Source organism: Pithys albifrons, chromosome 17 (genome assembly GCF_047495875.1).
Source record: "Pithys albifrons albifrons isolate INPA30051 chromosome 17, PitAlb_v1, whole genome shotgun sequence".
NCBI lineage: Eukaryota > Metazoa > Chordata > Aves > Passeriformes > Thamnophilidae > Pithys > Pithys albifrons.
Window position 1 is genome coordinate 15199961 of NC_092474.1, and position 17445 is coordinate 15217405.

The 17445-nt window shown below is 49.0% G+C and overlaps 1 protein-coding gene across 9 annotated transcripts in view; it reads right to left on the minus strand.

The window, feature by feature from the left end:
• The window catches only part of AIFM3 (AIF family member 3), a 53542-nt gene that overhangs the window by 14813 nt on the left and 21284 nt on the right, over positions 1-17445 (minus strand). For 7 of the 9 annotated variants that reach the window (XR_011699229.1, XM_071571736.1, XM_071571735.1 and 4 more), the window contains exons 3-8: positions 13711-13924; positions 7864-7973; positions 6342-6451; positions 5784-5828; positions 4459-4555; positions 2372-2484 (exon numbers count right to left, since the gene is read on the minus strand). Coding sequence is in view for 8 of the 9 variants with exons in the window: in XM_071571736.1 (XP_071427837.1) it covers positions 2372-2484; positions 4459-4555; positions 5784-5828; positions 6342-6451; positions 7864-7973; positions 13711-13924 (689 nt within the window). In the remaining variant the exon portion in view is untranslated. Of the gene's footprint in view, positions 1-2371; positions 2485-4458; positions 4556-5783; positions 5829-6341; positions 6452-7863; positions 7974-13710; positions 13925-14092; positions 14175-17445 lie in introns of those variants that run through there. The other 2 variants (XM_071571731.1, XM_071571734.1) reach the window with 2 other exon arrangements.

The following is a 17445-nucleotide window of genomic DNA, read 5'->3' on the forward strand; positions in this document are numbered from 1 at the left end:
GCAACCTGGTCTAGTGGAAAGTGTCCCTGCTCATGGCAGGGGATTGGACCAGATGACCTTCAAAAGTCCCTTTCAACACAAACCATTCTATGGCTATTTGGAAAACAACCAGTTACCAGGGGAAATGGAAGTTAGAAGAGCAGTAAGAACAAGCAGCACTGACACACAAGGAAAAACTTTCAAAAACACTCAAGTTACGCTGCACAAGTTCCCTCAAAAGCTGAAACAGGGTCATGCAGCAAGATAAAGGTTCTTGCTCTTCCTGGCCTTCCTTGGTCACTGGGGTGAGATGTACATCATCTTTACATGCAGAGCTGTGCCCAAGTTCATATGCCCTTCTGACCCTGTGGAGACAAGCTCAGACTTAGGGTGAAGACAAGCTAAGCATCAAGTGACCTGCTAGATGTGCAGCCTGCTCCTTACTCCAGTTCATCCCTCCCTGCCTGCAGCATAGCAGGAACAGTCAAGCTCTGCAATGTATCATATAGCACTGAACAGCAGTATCCACCTGTGCCACACAGGCATGACATTTGGGCTTGACCCAGGAGGGACAGGGAATGCAGGAATCAAGGACTTTCCCATTTGCCCATGGCAATAGATGTGCAGGATCCTTATTGCTGGAGGTGGCTTGGTCAGGGGCAGGGATGAGCCCTGCAGGACACTCCCTTACTCTGACTTCAGACAATGCTCTGCTCAGGAGAGACCTGCTGCAGGACTCCAAGCAGTGGCAGGGGCATACAGGTTTTACTGCAAGTTCTTCAAATACTCCACATTTACAGAGAGAAGTGCCTGACCCAAATGTGCCAGGAAGTGCAGCACAGAGCAGTGCACCATCACCACGGGTTTTGCTGCTGCTCCTCAGTGCTCTGGAGATGGTAACAGAGACATGGTAACACACCAGGGAGAAGGAGAAACAGGCCGGTGGGACCTGGGCATAGACTGGTAACAGGTTCAGCAGGGCAGAGGAAGGGCAGCGCTGTAGTTTCAGGGAGCAAGAAGTCTGTTGCTTACAGCATTATGTGCTCCTCCTCCAGTGACTGTACAGGGTTAGTCCCACTCATAACCAGATTAAGAAAAACCCCATTTTTTTCCCAGCCTGTTCCCAAAAATTCAGCCTTCTCTTCCATGGGTTTTGTACACCTTCCAAAAGGAACTACAGCCAGAGGTGTTTAGTGCAGAGATTAACACACCATGTAAAATATCTCTGGCATGTGAAATGTTCTTACTATTTAACAGAGAAAAGAAAAGCCAGTCTAAGACTCACATGTAGAGATAAGTGTTTGCAAGAGCTGCCTGGATGGGACAGGAGCTCCAAGATTCTCTGAGCTCCCCACCACAACCTCTGTGACCCTCAGATGCAGGTTTCAGCCAGCTGCTCCTCACCTCAGGCAGAACTTGCCCAAGTACAGAAATAGCCTGAATGCTCCCAAAAGCCATGTTTGCCTTTCTTTGAAAATGCCTTTTTTTTGCTTCTGGAAGCAGAGGTAGATGCTGTGATTGTAGGGTAGCAGCCCCCATGAATAAGCATTCCTGAAATGAAGGTGAATACATAGTCCACCTTATGTTATCTCCAAACTCCAAGATCAAATGCTTTTGTCCAGCCTGATCTGCTGTCTGACATCAATGAAGGCTCAGGAAACAGCAGCAAGAAATGTGAATAGAAGATCATCCTGTGTCTACAAATTGGAATGCAAAATGGAATGTGTCAGAAAAAGTGATCTTTGCACTGCCATCAAGTTATCAAGTTGTAATGATGACTGAAAATCATCAGAATTATGGCATGGAGCACCCCTGGGCAGCAAGAACCATCCACTAATTAGAAACCATGGTAGACAACACCATTTTTCCACATGCCCCATTTCATTGCCTTAAAGATTTTGATCCAGAAACATGTTACAAAGATCCATCCAGGTACAAGCTGACTAAGATAACTACTTCCAGGCCTGTGAAGAATCATCATATGAATCCTTGGATGGTTTGGGTTGGAAGGGACCTTAAAACTTATCTGGTTCCAATCTGCAGGGACACCTTCCACTAGACCAGGTCGCTCCAAGCCCTGACAAGCCTGGCCTTGGACACTTCCAGGGATGGGGCAGCCACAGCTTCTCTGGTCAACCTATGCCAGGGCCTCACCACTCCAACAGGGAAAAATGCCCTTGTTTCTGTGCTGGAATACTCTTAGTTCAGCGTTTGAACAACTCCTTTTTTGTGCTTCATATTTCAGTCACAAACAGGAAAGCGAATTCAAGGGAAACAGACAGGATGAATAGGGAAGGAGAATCATGCTGCTGCAGTGAATAATAGTGGGGAAAGGTCCTAGAGCAAATTTTAAAACTGGGGAGGAATATGGCATACCCAGAGTGATACAAACCTTACTGAGCTTTGGTCTGTCATAGGGCAAGTGTCTGTCCATTGTGCACATCACGATCCGGTCAGAGAAACCCTCCTGGCGCAAGGTCTCTGCACAGACCAGCCCAGCTGCCCCTAAGGGAGGAGACCAATGACAGCCATGTGTATGGGGCACTGGGAGGTCCGAGCCCTTTGCTGTTAAACCTACCAGGGCTGTCTCCAAGATCACCATCTCCACTAGCCCTGACCTCACTTCACACAGTCAAACAGCTCACACAGGAAGCCGGTCAGGGCAGATGCACCAGGCAAGAGAAGGGACCCTCTGTCTATGGAGTGTGACATTAATCCTCTTGTCTGTCCCTAAACTGTCACAAAATCACAAAGAGCACACCTGAGGAGTGCTGCTAATGCCTACACACCTCTCACAAGCTCCAGGGCACAAGCAGCTGCTTAGACCCTCGAACTTCTTTAGTTGGGGAAAGGTCTGCACACCCAGCTCCTAGTGAATTCATGGCCAAGCATGGAGGGCAGGAAGCCCTCCCTTTCTCCATGGCCAAAGTGTTGGTTGTGTGACTCACTGCAGAGCATTCTCCATGCTGTTTATTTAAGGTTTTTTTGGTTTGCATGTTTCAATTACAGAAAAAAACAGCTAAATCAAGCAAAAAGCTGCCTTAGGGTATGCTGTCCCCCTGCAGCCACACAGCCCGATGGGCACGTCCCTTCTTCCCTCAAACTTTGAGACTGAAGAGCTTGGGTGAGAAATCCTGAGTCTCTTCTCAGCCAAGAAAGGCTTGCTTGATAATAAGTGTTTTTAGAGTCACAGTTTCTGTAACACCAAAGAGAGAAGATGGACCTGTTTTGGTCCATTGATGGAGGCAGGGGACAGTAGAATAAGCGACAGATGACTGGACATCCTGTGCACCCTGCCAGGAGCAAGCTAAACCAGAGCTGATGCTGCACTGATGCCATGATGACCCTCACATGAGCAAGCAGCCGCAGTCAATTGCCCTCAGGTCTGCTGGGCATGGCCAGATCTTGGTCCTTGCTGCAGGGCTGGATGGGCATCCTCTTCCCAGCACCACTTCCCCCAACCCCAGCTTTGAAATCTCCTTTCCCATTCACCAAAACAGACTTTGGTCTTTAACAGACCTGTAAATTTAGCTGGCAAAGCCTGAGAAAGTTCCTTCAGCAGTGGCTAATGTTGTCTGTGGATTGGCATGACTGTCCATAGCTGACAACTGGCATGACTGTCCAGCCCTGCCACACACCAGGATATTCCAGTTGACCTCAGAGAGCAGCATGTACTTTACACTCCAGCTTTCAGACAACAAGGGGCACAGGGAAAGAAAAAATGTCACCCAACGGCAAGGGAAAAGCCAGTTAGGCTGGTTTTCCCCTCTGCTCAGGCTGCAAGATGCAACTTAGATGATCCCAGTTTCCACAACCTGAATTTGGTGATCTGAAGGATATATTCAATTAAGAACAACCCATGTGCCAGGAGCAGCCATTCCCTCCCAGCTCAAGGTCCAGTAGCCTCCATTTTCACCACAACATGGTCAAGCCTTGGCATCTAACACATTCCAGAAATCCAGCAGATGGGCTTCACCCCTTCGGGCTTTCTAAAAAAATGGCAATACACAAATGAAGCTGGGACAAGAGAAAAGAACAAGACAGTTTGTCAGCTTTGCTATTTTTGGCAGGGATTTGATATTTGCTGGGAAGGTGGAAGAATTTATCTTCAGAGAAGTACCCTGAGGTGAGAAGTTTGGAGTTGTAATGGGATGAGACAGTGATGTGCAAAGTTGAAGAGAAAGAGGTGTATCCACATCGCAGGAACACCTGAGAGGACTTTACACTTATTAGCTGTGGAAATCAGAGGCTGCTGATGTACTTGTGAAGGGTGTAGTGGGAAGAGGGTTCAGGGTACCCACTCCAAAGGATGGAGACAAAGCTCCACAGACTGGAGCACAGATCATTAGCGTGTAGGCAGGTAGGCAGGTAGACTCTCTGGAGGGATATAGGAGGGAGTAACGTGGCACACAGACACTCTGCTCCCTGCACCCCTGCCCAGAAGGGGACATACGTGGTCCCAGCATCTGCCATCCTTACCTGCACCGATGATCAGCACGTTGGTACTGCTCAGGTTGTAGTTGCTCAAGGAGATGCACTTTGCCATCATCTTTGTCCTCCTCTGTGTCTGAAGAGCCTGTATCACCACAAAGAAGAAAAGTCATTATCTTTACTCAACATTAACCTGGGCAGCTAGGCAGGTATGGGGACAATTGTGGTAGTGTCATAAACTAGACTGGATAGGAAGAGAACAACCATGTCCTTGTACTGAACAAGGACTCAAACCCCTGCTCATTCAAATACCATTCCAATGCCCACTGCACTACCCCTTACAAGGTACCAAATTAAAATAAATCCACAATCTTCTGCAAATCCATCCAGCTACACAGAGCCGGGAGAGGGGGAATAGAAAGCCCAGGTGTGTTCTTGTACAATTCTGTACCAACAGATGAGGTGAGAATGGAGAAGTTCTACCAGGAATTTTATCCTGCACCTGAGCAGAGCTTGTATACCTGCTATCCAAAGCTGATGGACTCATCCAATCCCCCCGAAGGACACCTGTGAACCTGTTCCATGTTGCCCTGCTTCACAGACCCCCTATTCCCAACCACCGGAGGCCAAAATCTATTCCCTGGTCAAGGGACTAGGCTCAGTCCACTCCTTCACATCCCCAAATCAGATGAAGTGCTACCATTCAGGTAACCTCTCTGGAACTAAATCAAGTGCTATAAGGGTCCATAGGGCTCTGAGCTACTGGATTTGAACATGCATACATGCAAATGTGCATCAAAAGGCGGCTTTTCAGGGAAAGAAAAATGCTACTGGCCTGAATGGGCTTCATTCTGCATCCCATCAGGGGATGAGGGCCCTTCCTCCCACACACCAGGCTCCTCCCTAGCAGGAGCTGATGTCGAGGCTCAAGAGCGAGCACAGGTGGCATCTGGCATCAGTGTGCCATGTTCAGACAAGGACAAAAGGCTAATGAAAGAGGCCTGTTTCCATGGACTTAACTGAAAGTTGCTCTGAGCTTAAGCAAACATAGGACAAGTTCAGGACAGACACCTGTAAGACCTGAAACCGTGGACAACCCAGCCCAGGTGTCTGACAGCTGCAGAGAGGCAGGGCAGGAGGAGGACACAACACCTCAGCCCTGCTCCGCTTGTACCTCCATATGAACTTCAGGTTACTGCTTGGACAGGACTGGGCTGGGTGGACCTTGGGTTCACCCATGCTGGATGCTCATCCCTCAGCCCAGGCTTTCCTGCCACAGGACCAAGGGAAAAGCATTTCCCCCCCACCCTCATGCACAAAGAGCAAAAACCAAAAGCACTGGTCTTGTTTTTGGGATGTCATCAGTCCCTCACCTGCTTGTTTGCTCGAATGTACACCTTCTCCTTCTCAATCTTCACCTAAGGGTGACAGAAGAGCAGTGGTTTGCAGGACAGTGAGGGCTCCCTCTGGGCAATAGCTAACAAATGGAGAAGCAATGGCACTGGCTCATCTGTGAGAGTAGCTCAGGCCATGGCAGGCCTGGATAAGAAAAGGCACCAGGAAGACCTCAGAGCCCCTTCCAATGCCTAAAGGAGCTTCAAGAGAGCTGGAGAGGGACTTGGGACAAGGACCTGGAATGACAGCACAAGCAGGGATGGCTTCCCACTGACAGAGGGCTGGAGTATTGGGGAGAAATTCTTCCCTGAGAGGGTGGGGAGGCCCTGACACAGGTTGGGCAGAGAAGCTGTGGCTGTCCCATCCCTGCAAGTGTCCAAGGCCAGGCTGGACAGGGCTTGGAGCAACCTGGGCTAGTGAAAGGTGTCCCTGCCCATGGCAGGGGGTGGAACAAGATGGTTTTTACCGTCCCTTTAAACCCAAACCATCCTGTGATTCTGTGGTTTCCTCTGCTCCTGCAAGGACAAGGGTCTCACCTGAAATCTGGGTAAACTATCCAAGCCAGGAAAGTCCTCAATGTCACCTGTGGCAATGCTGAAGCAAGCTCCATGCCAGGGACAGCGCACTCTTCCTTTGGACAAAACGCCTGCAGGGAACACAGCAGAGCTGGGTTGGTGCTGCCCTGCAGCTGCCTCCTGTTCTTTGGGATGACACCTCTCCTACAGGACACATGGTAGCCGATGTGGACCTGGATGGGCCACAATGGTGTTCTCCCAATATGTACAGTGGACAGGCTCAGCTGTTTGGGACCAACTGGGATCCTATATGAGCCATCCCTTCTAAAATGCACTGGATGGCAGTGTTCCCTAGCACCTCTGGGCACAGCTCCAAAGTTGTCTGCTCTGCCTGGGATATAACCTTGATCTCTGACCAGGATGGGTCTGCCATCTCCAGAGTCTCACTGTCATTCTTTTAAGTCCCAGTAGCATCCAGAGCAAGTGGTGACTCAGAGTATCACTGATTTAGAGCACATGTGTTGCAGAGCAGACCTTGACACAGCAAGGTGCCTGCACACACCTGGAAGGCACAGGCATGCCCAAAGCCATGTGTTCATTTCTCCAGGAGTTTGCTCAGAGGCTGCTACCTTGGACTTTAGCTTTCTCTGCTACAACACTGGGCTATCATGTGGCCATAGACTGGTACTGAGCTTGTGCCTCTGCTTGCTGAGGCACAGCAATGCCACATCTCATCACCACCATGTGTGGGGATGCAAGGGCAGCCCCTGAACTTACTGCTGCAGCTAATTCCCCAGTGAGATCCCTGTGTGACAGCCAGTCTGAGGAATGTACTCACAGGTCTCTGAAAGAGCAGGTGAACTCTCACCTCAAGGGCAGCATGGGGCTCTTCTGCCCTGCTCAGCAGGCTGCTTGCCCCAGGTGAGGGGTTGAGAGCATGACTGCTACACCCAGCACTGCTGCTGGACCAGCAATGCCCTAAGGACACTCAGCAGGATGCTCCACTGTCTGTCATGGCATCCCACCTCCAGTAAAGTGTCCCCTCAACCCCAGTTTGGGTGATGCACTTCAGCACACAGCCAGGCCAGGAATGCCTTCTGCTATCACTTAGGCTCTGTGCAGGAACTTGCCTGAAGCCTGTGCTGAGAAAGTGCCAGGTTGCATACTTTTAATGCTAAAATGGGCAACTACCACACCTCATCCCACTTCAGTCAATAACATGAGCAACATTTTTCTTGCTACTGAAAGGATCTCATCAGCCCAAAGAGAGTCCTCGTTCCCCCTAAGAAGGATCTTGATTTACAGTCACCAGCAGAAACCCCAGTGCTGTGACCAGCCCTGTGGCAGCTACAGTCAGCTGCAAACCAGAGCTGTGGCAAAGCATTCTGGGAAGGTTTGTGCAAGCCCAGCTTGCCGGCTGTGCCTTCCCCAGCCAGAAGATGCCCAGGTGATGCCAAGTGTGTGGTACAGAACTGTCCTGTTGCTGGCAGGACAGCCAGGTGAACAGCGGGCTGTCCTTTGCCCACCCTCTGATCAGACTGACCTTTGACCAGTGGAGCCCCATAGTGGGGACACTTGTGTCCCACGGCGTAGAACTCGCCACTCTCCTTGATGAGCAGAGCCTTTCCGCAGCCCAGGTCCACTTCCCTCATCCTGTGGAGGAGTATGGAAACAGACAGCAGAGCATCCACCTCACAGCAGATGCCATCCCCTTATCCTACAACTCAGCCCTGGTCCTGTCAGGCTCCCTGCCTCCTTCAACTTGCTCACCACTGCCTGCAGGTGACTGCAGGTGACTACAGGTGTGGGTAATTCCTTGTCACCATGCCAGTTTTGGAGGTGGCTCTGTTGTCCCCATCCTGAGGCGCATCCAAGCTGGGCCATTGAGTGGCAGCATCTTCATCCATCACTGTATCAAGAAGGGGCCCAAAGCACCTCCCCAGATGCTGGAGAAGCTGGTAGTGGGAGCAAGAACCAAAACTGGTTTTACTGTGAAATCACCTCCCCTCCTGCCCCCAGTGGCAGAACAGGCTTGCGTTCAGTCTTTCAAAGCAAACACCCATCTCAGAGTTGAAAACCAGGTGAGGCGACTCTGACCCTTGGGGTCTGCCTCCCACACCTCAGGGGCTTGTACTCTGGTCCTGGCCAGGCCCCAGGGTCAACAACATTGATCACCTTTGTCCTGATAAATCTCTTAGGACAGCAGACACCTGTGTGCGTCACACTCTTTGATGCTTCCCTCAGCTGTTTGTGCAGAGTGAAGCTCACACAGCAACGTTCCACTGGAACCAGGCTACTGACCCCATCTGTGCATCACCAAGGGGCTTCACCTCCTCAGCCCTGCTCTGCACAGAAGCCAACAGACCTCGAGGCATTCCCATGGAGGGGTTCAGGTTCTCTTTGAAATCTTCAAGTTGCTGATAGAAAAAGATGGACTGGTCTTAAACTAAAAGAGGATCAGTTTAGAATCTATAAGAAAGAAGTTTTTATGATGAGTGGTGAGGCACTGGCACAGGTGTCCCAGAGAGGTGGTAGATGCCTCATCCCTGGAAACATTCAAGGTCAGATTGGACATTGTTTTCAGGTTGGACCTTGGGCCTTCATTTGGTTTGTTCAGTCTGGAGAAGAGGAGACTGAGGAGAGACTCGTCACAGTCTGCAGTCTGCAGCTTTCTCATGGGGAGCAGTGCAGGAGTGGCACAAATCTCTTCTCTCTGTGACCAGTGATAGGACCTGAGGGAATGCCTGGAGCTGTGTCAGGGGAGAGTTAGGTTGGATTTCAGGAAAAGATTCTTCTCCCAGAGGGTGGTCAGGTACTGAACGGTCTCCCCAGGGAAGTGGGCACAGCCCCAAGGTTGCCAGAGCTCAAGATTAGTTTCGACAACTCTCTCAGGAAGAGGGTGAGATTGTTGGGAATGATCCTGTGCAGGACCAGGAACTGGACTTGATAATCCTTGTGGGTCCCTTCCAACTCAGGATAGTCTATGATTCTATGAACAGGGCTCTGAGCAACCTGGTCTAGGAGAGAGAGACCTTGTTTTGCAGGGAGACGGATACGGAGCACAGAGCTGCTGTTCCCTGGAAACTTTCTGTCTTCCAGCAGAAAGCCTATCCCCACACAGCTTGATGTTTATCTGGAGATCCTGGTTGGTCCCATTGCATGGAGTGGACCACCTCATCTATAGACAGCCCTGAGATTACCTGTGGGGTGCCAAACACAGCACAAGGCCCACAGCAAACTCCACCTGCTCAAGATGGCCACTGGCCATGAGTGATCCTGGAATCTTGTTCATGCACACCAAGTTCCAGAGTCTCAGAAGAATGGGACTGACTTTGCATGCTCATTTATCTTCAGGCAACTACCCAGCTCTATCCCATGACCTGGACTCAAGCCACAGAGACACTTGTCTCACTCTGTGTTTCACACCCATGGAGATGAGAATGGGGCTCAGCCTACCAGCACTCCTGTGACATCTTCAAATCCACCTTGGACAAGACTTTAGAGAGGTGCCTGCTCCACCTGCATCAACTACCTAATGACAAATGCTCAATTTCCCAAATTTCTTTCCAGTTTTGTGATTTCCTTGCCATTTTGGGTGAAAACCAGCAGAGTTCAGCACACCTGTCCTCAGGAGCTGTTTTGTCCCAGTAACTTGGCTGCCTTGCTCCCTAGTGATGCAGCTCTGCTCCCCCTCCATGCAGGACACATGGCACTTGGAGCTCTTCCCTCAGCACAAGAGGAATGAAGTGGTACAAGTCCTGTTGCATTCTTCAGCTGATAAAACCTGTTCAATGGCAACCATAATTCCCTGGGAAGATAAGATAAGTGAAAGAGTTTACAGCTTACCCAAGAAGCTGTGTGAGCTGAGAGAGTCCACACCAAGACCTGGTGTCTTCAAGGCAGCACACAGCCACCTGCAAAGCTCCAATCCAGAGTGATCCTGCACTCACTCCAGAGCAATCCAGAGAATGACTTCCACTGCCTGCACCCTGCTGAGTTGTTTACTCAGTTGGGAATTTGTCCTGTTGCCCCACACTACTCCCCACTTGGGAAGCACCAGCTAAAACAGCTCTGGCCAGCAAAGGACCTTTGCTCGAGAGCTGTGGGAGCACTGGGAGTTGTTTTCTGTCCCCACAGTTAGCCTGCTGGGAGGCTGGCTGGGTACAGCAGCACCAGTTTATCCTTCCATATCTTTCACTAGTTCTTCTGAGGTCTTGCTGGTGCCAGCTGGTCTCCTTGGGAGACACATCCTGGAAAATCCCTCTGGGTACCAAGGCGAAGGGGCTCCATTGGCCTGGCCCGTTGCATTACAGAAGCTGTGGGACTGTCTCACAGCACTTCTCTCTTAACATGGACTCAGCCTGCCAGAAAACAGCTATTCTCAACCTCGAATGTCTAATGGTGGCACATTTGCTGCCACATTTGCTAGCATGTTTTTAGCAGCTGATGCACATGGGACTGCAGTGTGGGCCCAGCTCCCAGACTGATGCCAGTTCCTAGCCCTGCCTTTAGCTGAGGAGCTCCCTGCTTTGGTCGCTTTCAGCCATGTATGTTCTCATGGGCTGCAGCCAGCTCCTCCTCACCTTTCCCACAGCCAGCAGAACTCTCCAAATATTTTCATTTACCACACTGCCTGCTTCCCAGTCAATCTAGCTATTCACAGAATCACAGAATCTCAGGATGGTTTGGGTTGGAAGGGACAGTAAAGACCATCTTGTTCCAACCCCGCTGCCATAAGCAGGGACACCTTGCACTACACCAAATTGCTTCAAGCCACATCCAACCTGGCCTTGAACACTTCCAGGGATGGGGCAGCCACAGCTGCTCTTGGCAACCTGTGCCAGGGCCTTACCACCTTCCCCATATCCCATCTAACCCTGCCCTCTGTCAGTGGGAGGCCATTCCACCTTGTCCTGTCACTGCGGGCCCTTGTTCCAAGTCCCTCTCCAGCTCTCTTGGAGTCCCTTTAGGCTCTGGAAGGAGCCTCCTTTCATCCAGGCTGAACACCCTCAGCTCTCCCAGCCTGTCTCCAGAACAGAGGGGCTCCAGCCCTCAGAACATCTCTGTGGCCTCCTCTGGACCTGCTCCAACAGCATCCTGTCTTGTGCTAAGGACCCCAGTGCTGGAAGCAGAACTGCAGGTGGGGTCTCACAAGGACAGATCAGCCTAAGTCTTCTATATGCTTCTTGCCCTGGGGCACTAAAGCAGAGCACACTCTTCTTCTAACACCCCAACACAAAGGCAGCAGACATGGAAGCCCCTGTGACACTTGGTGTTCAGGCATTTGGCCAGATCTTGACCCTGGAACAGTACCCTTTCTGTGCCACCAGTATTTCCCAGGATAGTGTCCCCCGTTTGCTTCACTCCACCTTCAGGACAATCCCAGTTGCTGCGTACTCTGCCCTGGGTCCTCTCCAGCCTTGCTATCAATGCTCACCTGCCCAGGATGCAGCAGGTCACCCATCATCTTTCAGGAGCAACTCTGCAGCCACTCTGCTTGCCCTCGATTCCAGAGCATCTCCCCTGATTCCTCACTCCCACCTCTTGCTCAAGGAGGACATTTGCCTCCATGTCTCAATGGCCCATCTGCACTTCTCTGGGCTCAGCAGAGCTTGAAGAGTCATAGAATCCTGAGTTGGAAGGGACTCACAAGGATCATTGATTCCAACTCCAGACCCTGCAATAGGACAACCCAACAATCCTACCATGGGCCTGAGAGTGCTGTTCAAACACTTCCTGAGTCAGCCTTGGGGTCATGACCCCTGCCCTGGGGAGCCTGTTCAGTGCCTGGCCACCTTCTGGGGGAAGAACCTTTCCTTGATACCCAGCCTAACCCACTCCTGACACAGCTCCAGCCATTCCCTCCCTGGTCGCAGAGAGATGAGATCACTGCTGCCCATCCACTGCCCCTCATGAGGAAGCAGCAGACCATGATGAGTATCCCCTCAGTCTCCTCTTCTCCAGGCTGAAAAAGCAGTCATGGTTTAGGAATGGTATTCCCCAATTTAATGCTCCCACTAAAACCATGCTGTCTCTCACTTCTCCCCCCTCTCCCCACTCACTCCTGCAGCTGGCTGGAGAGTAGAATTGGAGGCACAAAAGTAGAAGATAATGGGTTGAGATAAGAACAATCTACTGGAAAACAGCAATGAGATCAGAAAAGCAAGAGTAACAACAGCAATATTAATAACAAACGTGTACAAAAGAGAGAGTGATTGACGTGCAAAAATGCTCACCGTAGAGTTGGACCTGACCTCAGCCTATAGCTCCTTCTGGCTCAGGACTGGCATTACCCAAACCACCCCCTCTGACTTGGAACCAGCATTATCATCACGCTTGCTCAACTGGAAGGAACCCCTTCTCCTTGCAAGAGACTCCCTTCCCCTGTCCCCAACAATGACATGAGGTGGTAGAGAATAACCTCTGGGTCCTGCTCCTGGCCCCTCCTGGCTACTGAAAAAATTAACCCTGCCCTGGCAGGAACCAGGACATAATCCAAGTAAAGATTTAATCCAACACATGCATCCCTTTGTAGAATGGTCTAATACAAAAATTCCCATTGCAATGAAAAAAACCAATTTGTTTCTGGATGAACTTTCCCAATAAGAAGAATTTATGGCCCAAGAAGCCCATAAAGTTTAACACAAAGTACCCTGTAGTTTGGATTATTCTAGGGTATTATCACAACCAATACTTCAGTTTAAAGCAAACAGCTGCCAGACTCCTGGTGTGACCCACACACCTGACATTGCTTCCTTGCTGGAACAAAAGCTATTCCAAACTATTTTCTTCCATACAAGGATAGAGGCCGCTGAGATGTCAGCCATCAGCCTGATGGAACCTGTACTTCTACCCTAGAAAAGAGGCACAGTGACTGGGACAGGCACCTTTCAGACTTCAGAAAACCTCTTAAATTAGGACACTGAATGTGCCCAACTAAAGTATGTTCTCATTTGCAAAAGATCTGAAAAACTGCATCCTTGGTGAAAGAGCAAATGGATGAGCTCAGCTGGAAGAGCCAGGCACTGCAGCCAGGGTGGAGCACATGGCCTGCCCCATCAGCTCCCCCCATGCACTTCCTGTACTACTTTGCAAAGGTTATAAATTTACAAAAAATTATCTGAGTTGGCTAATACAAGCTGAGCAGAGCCTCCCAAGAAATTCTGCTACAGAACATCACCTCTTTCTGAGACGAGTCCCATCACAGACCAAGCAGACCTTCTGGTAAAAAAAGTTGTCACTTGCCAGTGATGTCATTTTTTAAGTTTAAAAGAAAGTTTATTTTACTGAGTTAAATTATCATCTCCAGAAACTCTAAAGAATGACATGGGGTGCTCGGATTGGATAATAAAGTCTCCCAAGTTTTAAATGCAAAAAGTTGAGGCCTTACTGTCCATTCTCCAGGTCCTTCACGTGGCACACAGATGCTTCCACCATGCCCTTGGGGTTCTGGTAGTGACTGCTGGCAATTGGATGCTCCTCGAGGTGGTAGTGCCGGGCAGTTCCATTGACTTTGTAGATCAAGGGGCTGGCTTTCCCATTGGGTGACATCTCCTCCTTGCTTCTCTCCTTCTCAGGTATCACAACTTCAATTTTCACTTCAACTGCAGGAACAAACAGAAAACTTTATTAAAAGGAAGCCAGAAGTTTAGCCATTCTGTCTCTCCCTCCACTCCTAATCTTGGCAAGGATCTGACAGACATCAGAACAGACATTTTTTGTTGGCTGACCTGGGAAGATACAACATTTAACATCAAACTTGGTTTGATTACCTGAGCTCATTATTCCTCTGCTCTTTCCGCATCAGGCATTTTGCATTTATAAAGTACATATTCTTGCAAGCAGATATGAGTCATTGGTGCAAAACAACCCCTCAGCCACAGTTCTCATCCTGTTCAGTGGAAAACAGCTTCAGACAGCTCCATGTCAGGCATGCCGAGGCCTCTGGGGCTCAGGCAAGACTTCAAACTAATTGTTTGTAGGTAACATTAACTGAAAGAGAAAGCCAACACTGCATGGTGCATGAAGCTGCTTCATTAGATGAAGACCAATTAATAAAGAACTAGAAATACCAAAATTACTTCCACATGAGGTTTCAAGTGCAGAGAACCAAGGATGGTCCATTTTACTCATATGTAGACCACTGAACAAGTCTGACCATAAACCACCCCTGACCTGGGGACAGTGGGGAGCAGAGAGGCTCTCCTTGGCCATCCAGGTGAGGATATGCAGAAGTTACTGTGAAGGTGGGCAGGCCCTGGCATAGGCTGCCCAGAGAAGCTGTGGCTGCCCCATCCCTGGAAACGCCTTAGGTCAGGTTGGATGGGACTTGGAGCAACCTGGGCTAGTGGACGGTGTCCCTGCCCATGACAGGGGGTGGAATGAGATGAGCTTTAAGGCCCTTTCCAACCCAAACCATTCTGTCATTCTGTGTTCATTCAAGTTCCCTAAAAGGCAGCACTCACTGCTCACCCACTCAGCTGCACCTCCACCAACCGCCCCATGCCTGGGGTGGGCAGGCTGGGCACAGAAGGATCAGAGGAAGCCACTGATGAGCTCTTACATCACAAAGCAGAATATATCACTTTATGTCCTAGGGACTTCACAAAGCTGAAGCCATAAATATTAATAATAAACCCCAGTGAGTTCTATAGTGAGCCAGAGGGAAATGCCAGAGATTGGTGAAGTGTCTCAAGCTCACAGGAGATCACTGAGCTTTCCCCATCTTATTAATGTCATGAAGAGGAAAAGCTGTGCAGAAGACAAAAATTTAAAAATAAGTGCAGAAGATAAAAATTAAAGCTGTGCAGAAGATAAAAATTGTAAACTAAACAGGTTAAGGAAAGACAAAAAAGGGGTAGAAACAAGCCCTGCGGCAAGAGGAGGGGACTGGGCCTTTAGAGCCTCATTTGTTGTCCCAGAACTTTTATTGCAAGAACATTGAGATGACAACAGAAGTCAGGAGGAAGGTGAAGAAAAGCAAAGGGGTGAGGGCCATCCAGGCACTCAGGAGTCCTGTAGGTTTCTGCTGTTTGTGCCAGCTCAGCAGGGCAAGGGATGGTGTGGCTTTTTGTCAAAGTGCCAAATCTCTGTGCTCACCAGGGCAGGATTCACTGTGGATACTGATCCAGGAAAGTGATTTTCTGTGTATGAATGCTGAACTAACAGAAAACGTCAACTTCTGTTGTGCTGTTGCAGCTGCAGGAGTTAATGCAAACTAACAGGGCCAGCACTGTGAATTAAAAAAATTGCTATGCGCAAATCTATTCCTGGAGCTCTAGTCAAGCAGCACAGCTGCTGCAGGTATCCAGTGAAGAGGCTGCTCTCCATAAGAACTGCTTTCCTAGGGCACTAGGAGAAGCACACAGCATTAGGAAATACAACAAATGCCCATTTATGCGAGTCCCAGTAAATACTTTTGGCCAAAAAAACCCGAGAGTCATGTCATATGATTTCATAGTCAATAAGACATTTATCTGCAGCCAGACTGTAGAGCTGGACCATGTCTCAGGATGAAACCAGGCTGGCACCAGCAAAGCTGGCAGCTCTGAACCCTAGCAGTGACATTGATATCAGTGCACTCACCCTGCAGGATACAACCCCCAATTCTCACTTGGCTAATGCCCCAGAGCACATTTGTATCAGGTGAGCACTGGGAGTGCTTGCTGATCCACAGGCATATGAATCTGCAAGGATGAAGATGGAAACGTAGCTTTACTCTCTTCACTTCTTCCTCAGTCAGAAAAACATATGCAGGAAGCAGCAGGTCTCTGGGACCAGTATGTGACTTGGCACTGCTTGGCACTCACTGACACTGCTGGACAAATGTCCAGAGAAAAGAAAAAGAGGTATAAAGTCTTTCCCCCTCCTATTTCAGGCCCCACACTTCACCATTTGCACCCATGGGAGGCAATTCCCACTTGCTTCTCACTATCACTTTATCCCCCCATCTCCTTCTTCTCATTCCTTTCAGCCCCTGTGTGAGGTGTCCTGCTGGCCTGAAACCTGCATTCCCAATGCTTGATCCCTCCAAGAATCCAGGGCTTAGCAGCATCTGAGCTGATCCAGCAAACTGCTTCAACTGCCATCAGGGGAAATGACATTTAAATGAAATATTTATAAACCCAAGTTTAATTCTGAAATCTGATTGGTACAATGGGGCTGGGGCCAGCACACTCCAGCCTTTTGACAGTCATATCCTGTAACAGCTAGAAGAGAGTCTGGACCTTAAAGCAAACTGTTTGGAAAGTTTTAGGCATGTGACTACAAATCTGAACAATGGACAACTCCTAAGGGACACAGAGATATGGATACAGATAAAGATATGGGTATGTATATATATAAATATAGATACATAAGTATGGGTATAGAAAAAGGTATAGTTATAGATGATACAGAGAAAATATAAATATATATAGAGAGAGAGATGTTTAGGTATAGATATAGATGAGAGAGAGGGAGAGAGATGTCTGCTTGCCCTGTGCCACCAGCATCCCTTAAATACATATAACTGTGTGAATGTGTTTACGTACATTTTTAATATATATCTATATATGCACATACACACATCACATACACACACACACGTATATATACATACATACATAGTTACATACATATGTATATATTAAAAAAGAACCAGGAGGTCAGAGATGTACTTTATAAGAACATAGAAAAAAGAAGAGGAACCAATTGAGCAGGTGCTCATACCACACATCCACATACACCTCAGCACTGTCAGCTTTCACTGTCCAAAAATCCTGAGTCAGATCCTCAGTGTCACAGAATTGTTTAAAATACAGACTCTCCACAAGACTATACCTTTTGACCCATTTTTTTTCTCCCAGGTTTTAAGCCTTTAGGTCAAGCACTGCTGGGCCATTCTACACACACTCAAGAACCATGACCCAACTCCATTTAACACAGTTGGCTCAGGTGTTATTTTCACACTGTGGCCACAATGCTCTTTTGCTTTGCCTCATGTTATTCACACCCCATGTTCTTAACACCCCATTACATCTCCTGTAAATTTATTCCTTCTCCATCACTATTCACAGCCTTGTGGGACAAGTCAAAGGCTCTGCCTGCTTTTGGGCACATACTTGAGATGTGAGGCTAGAATTGT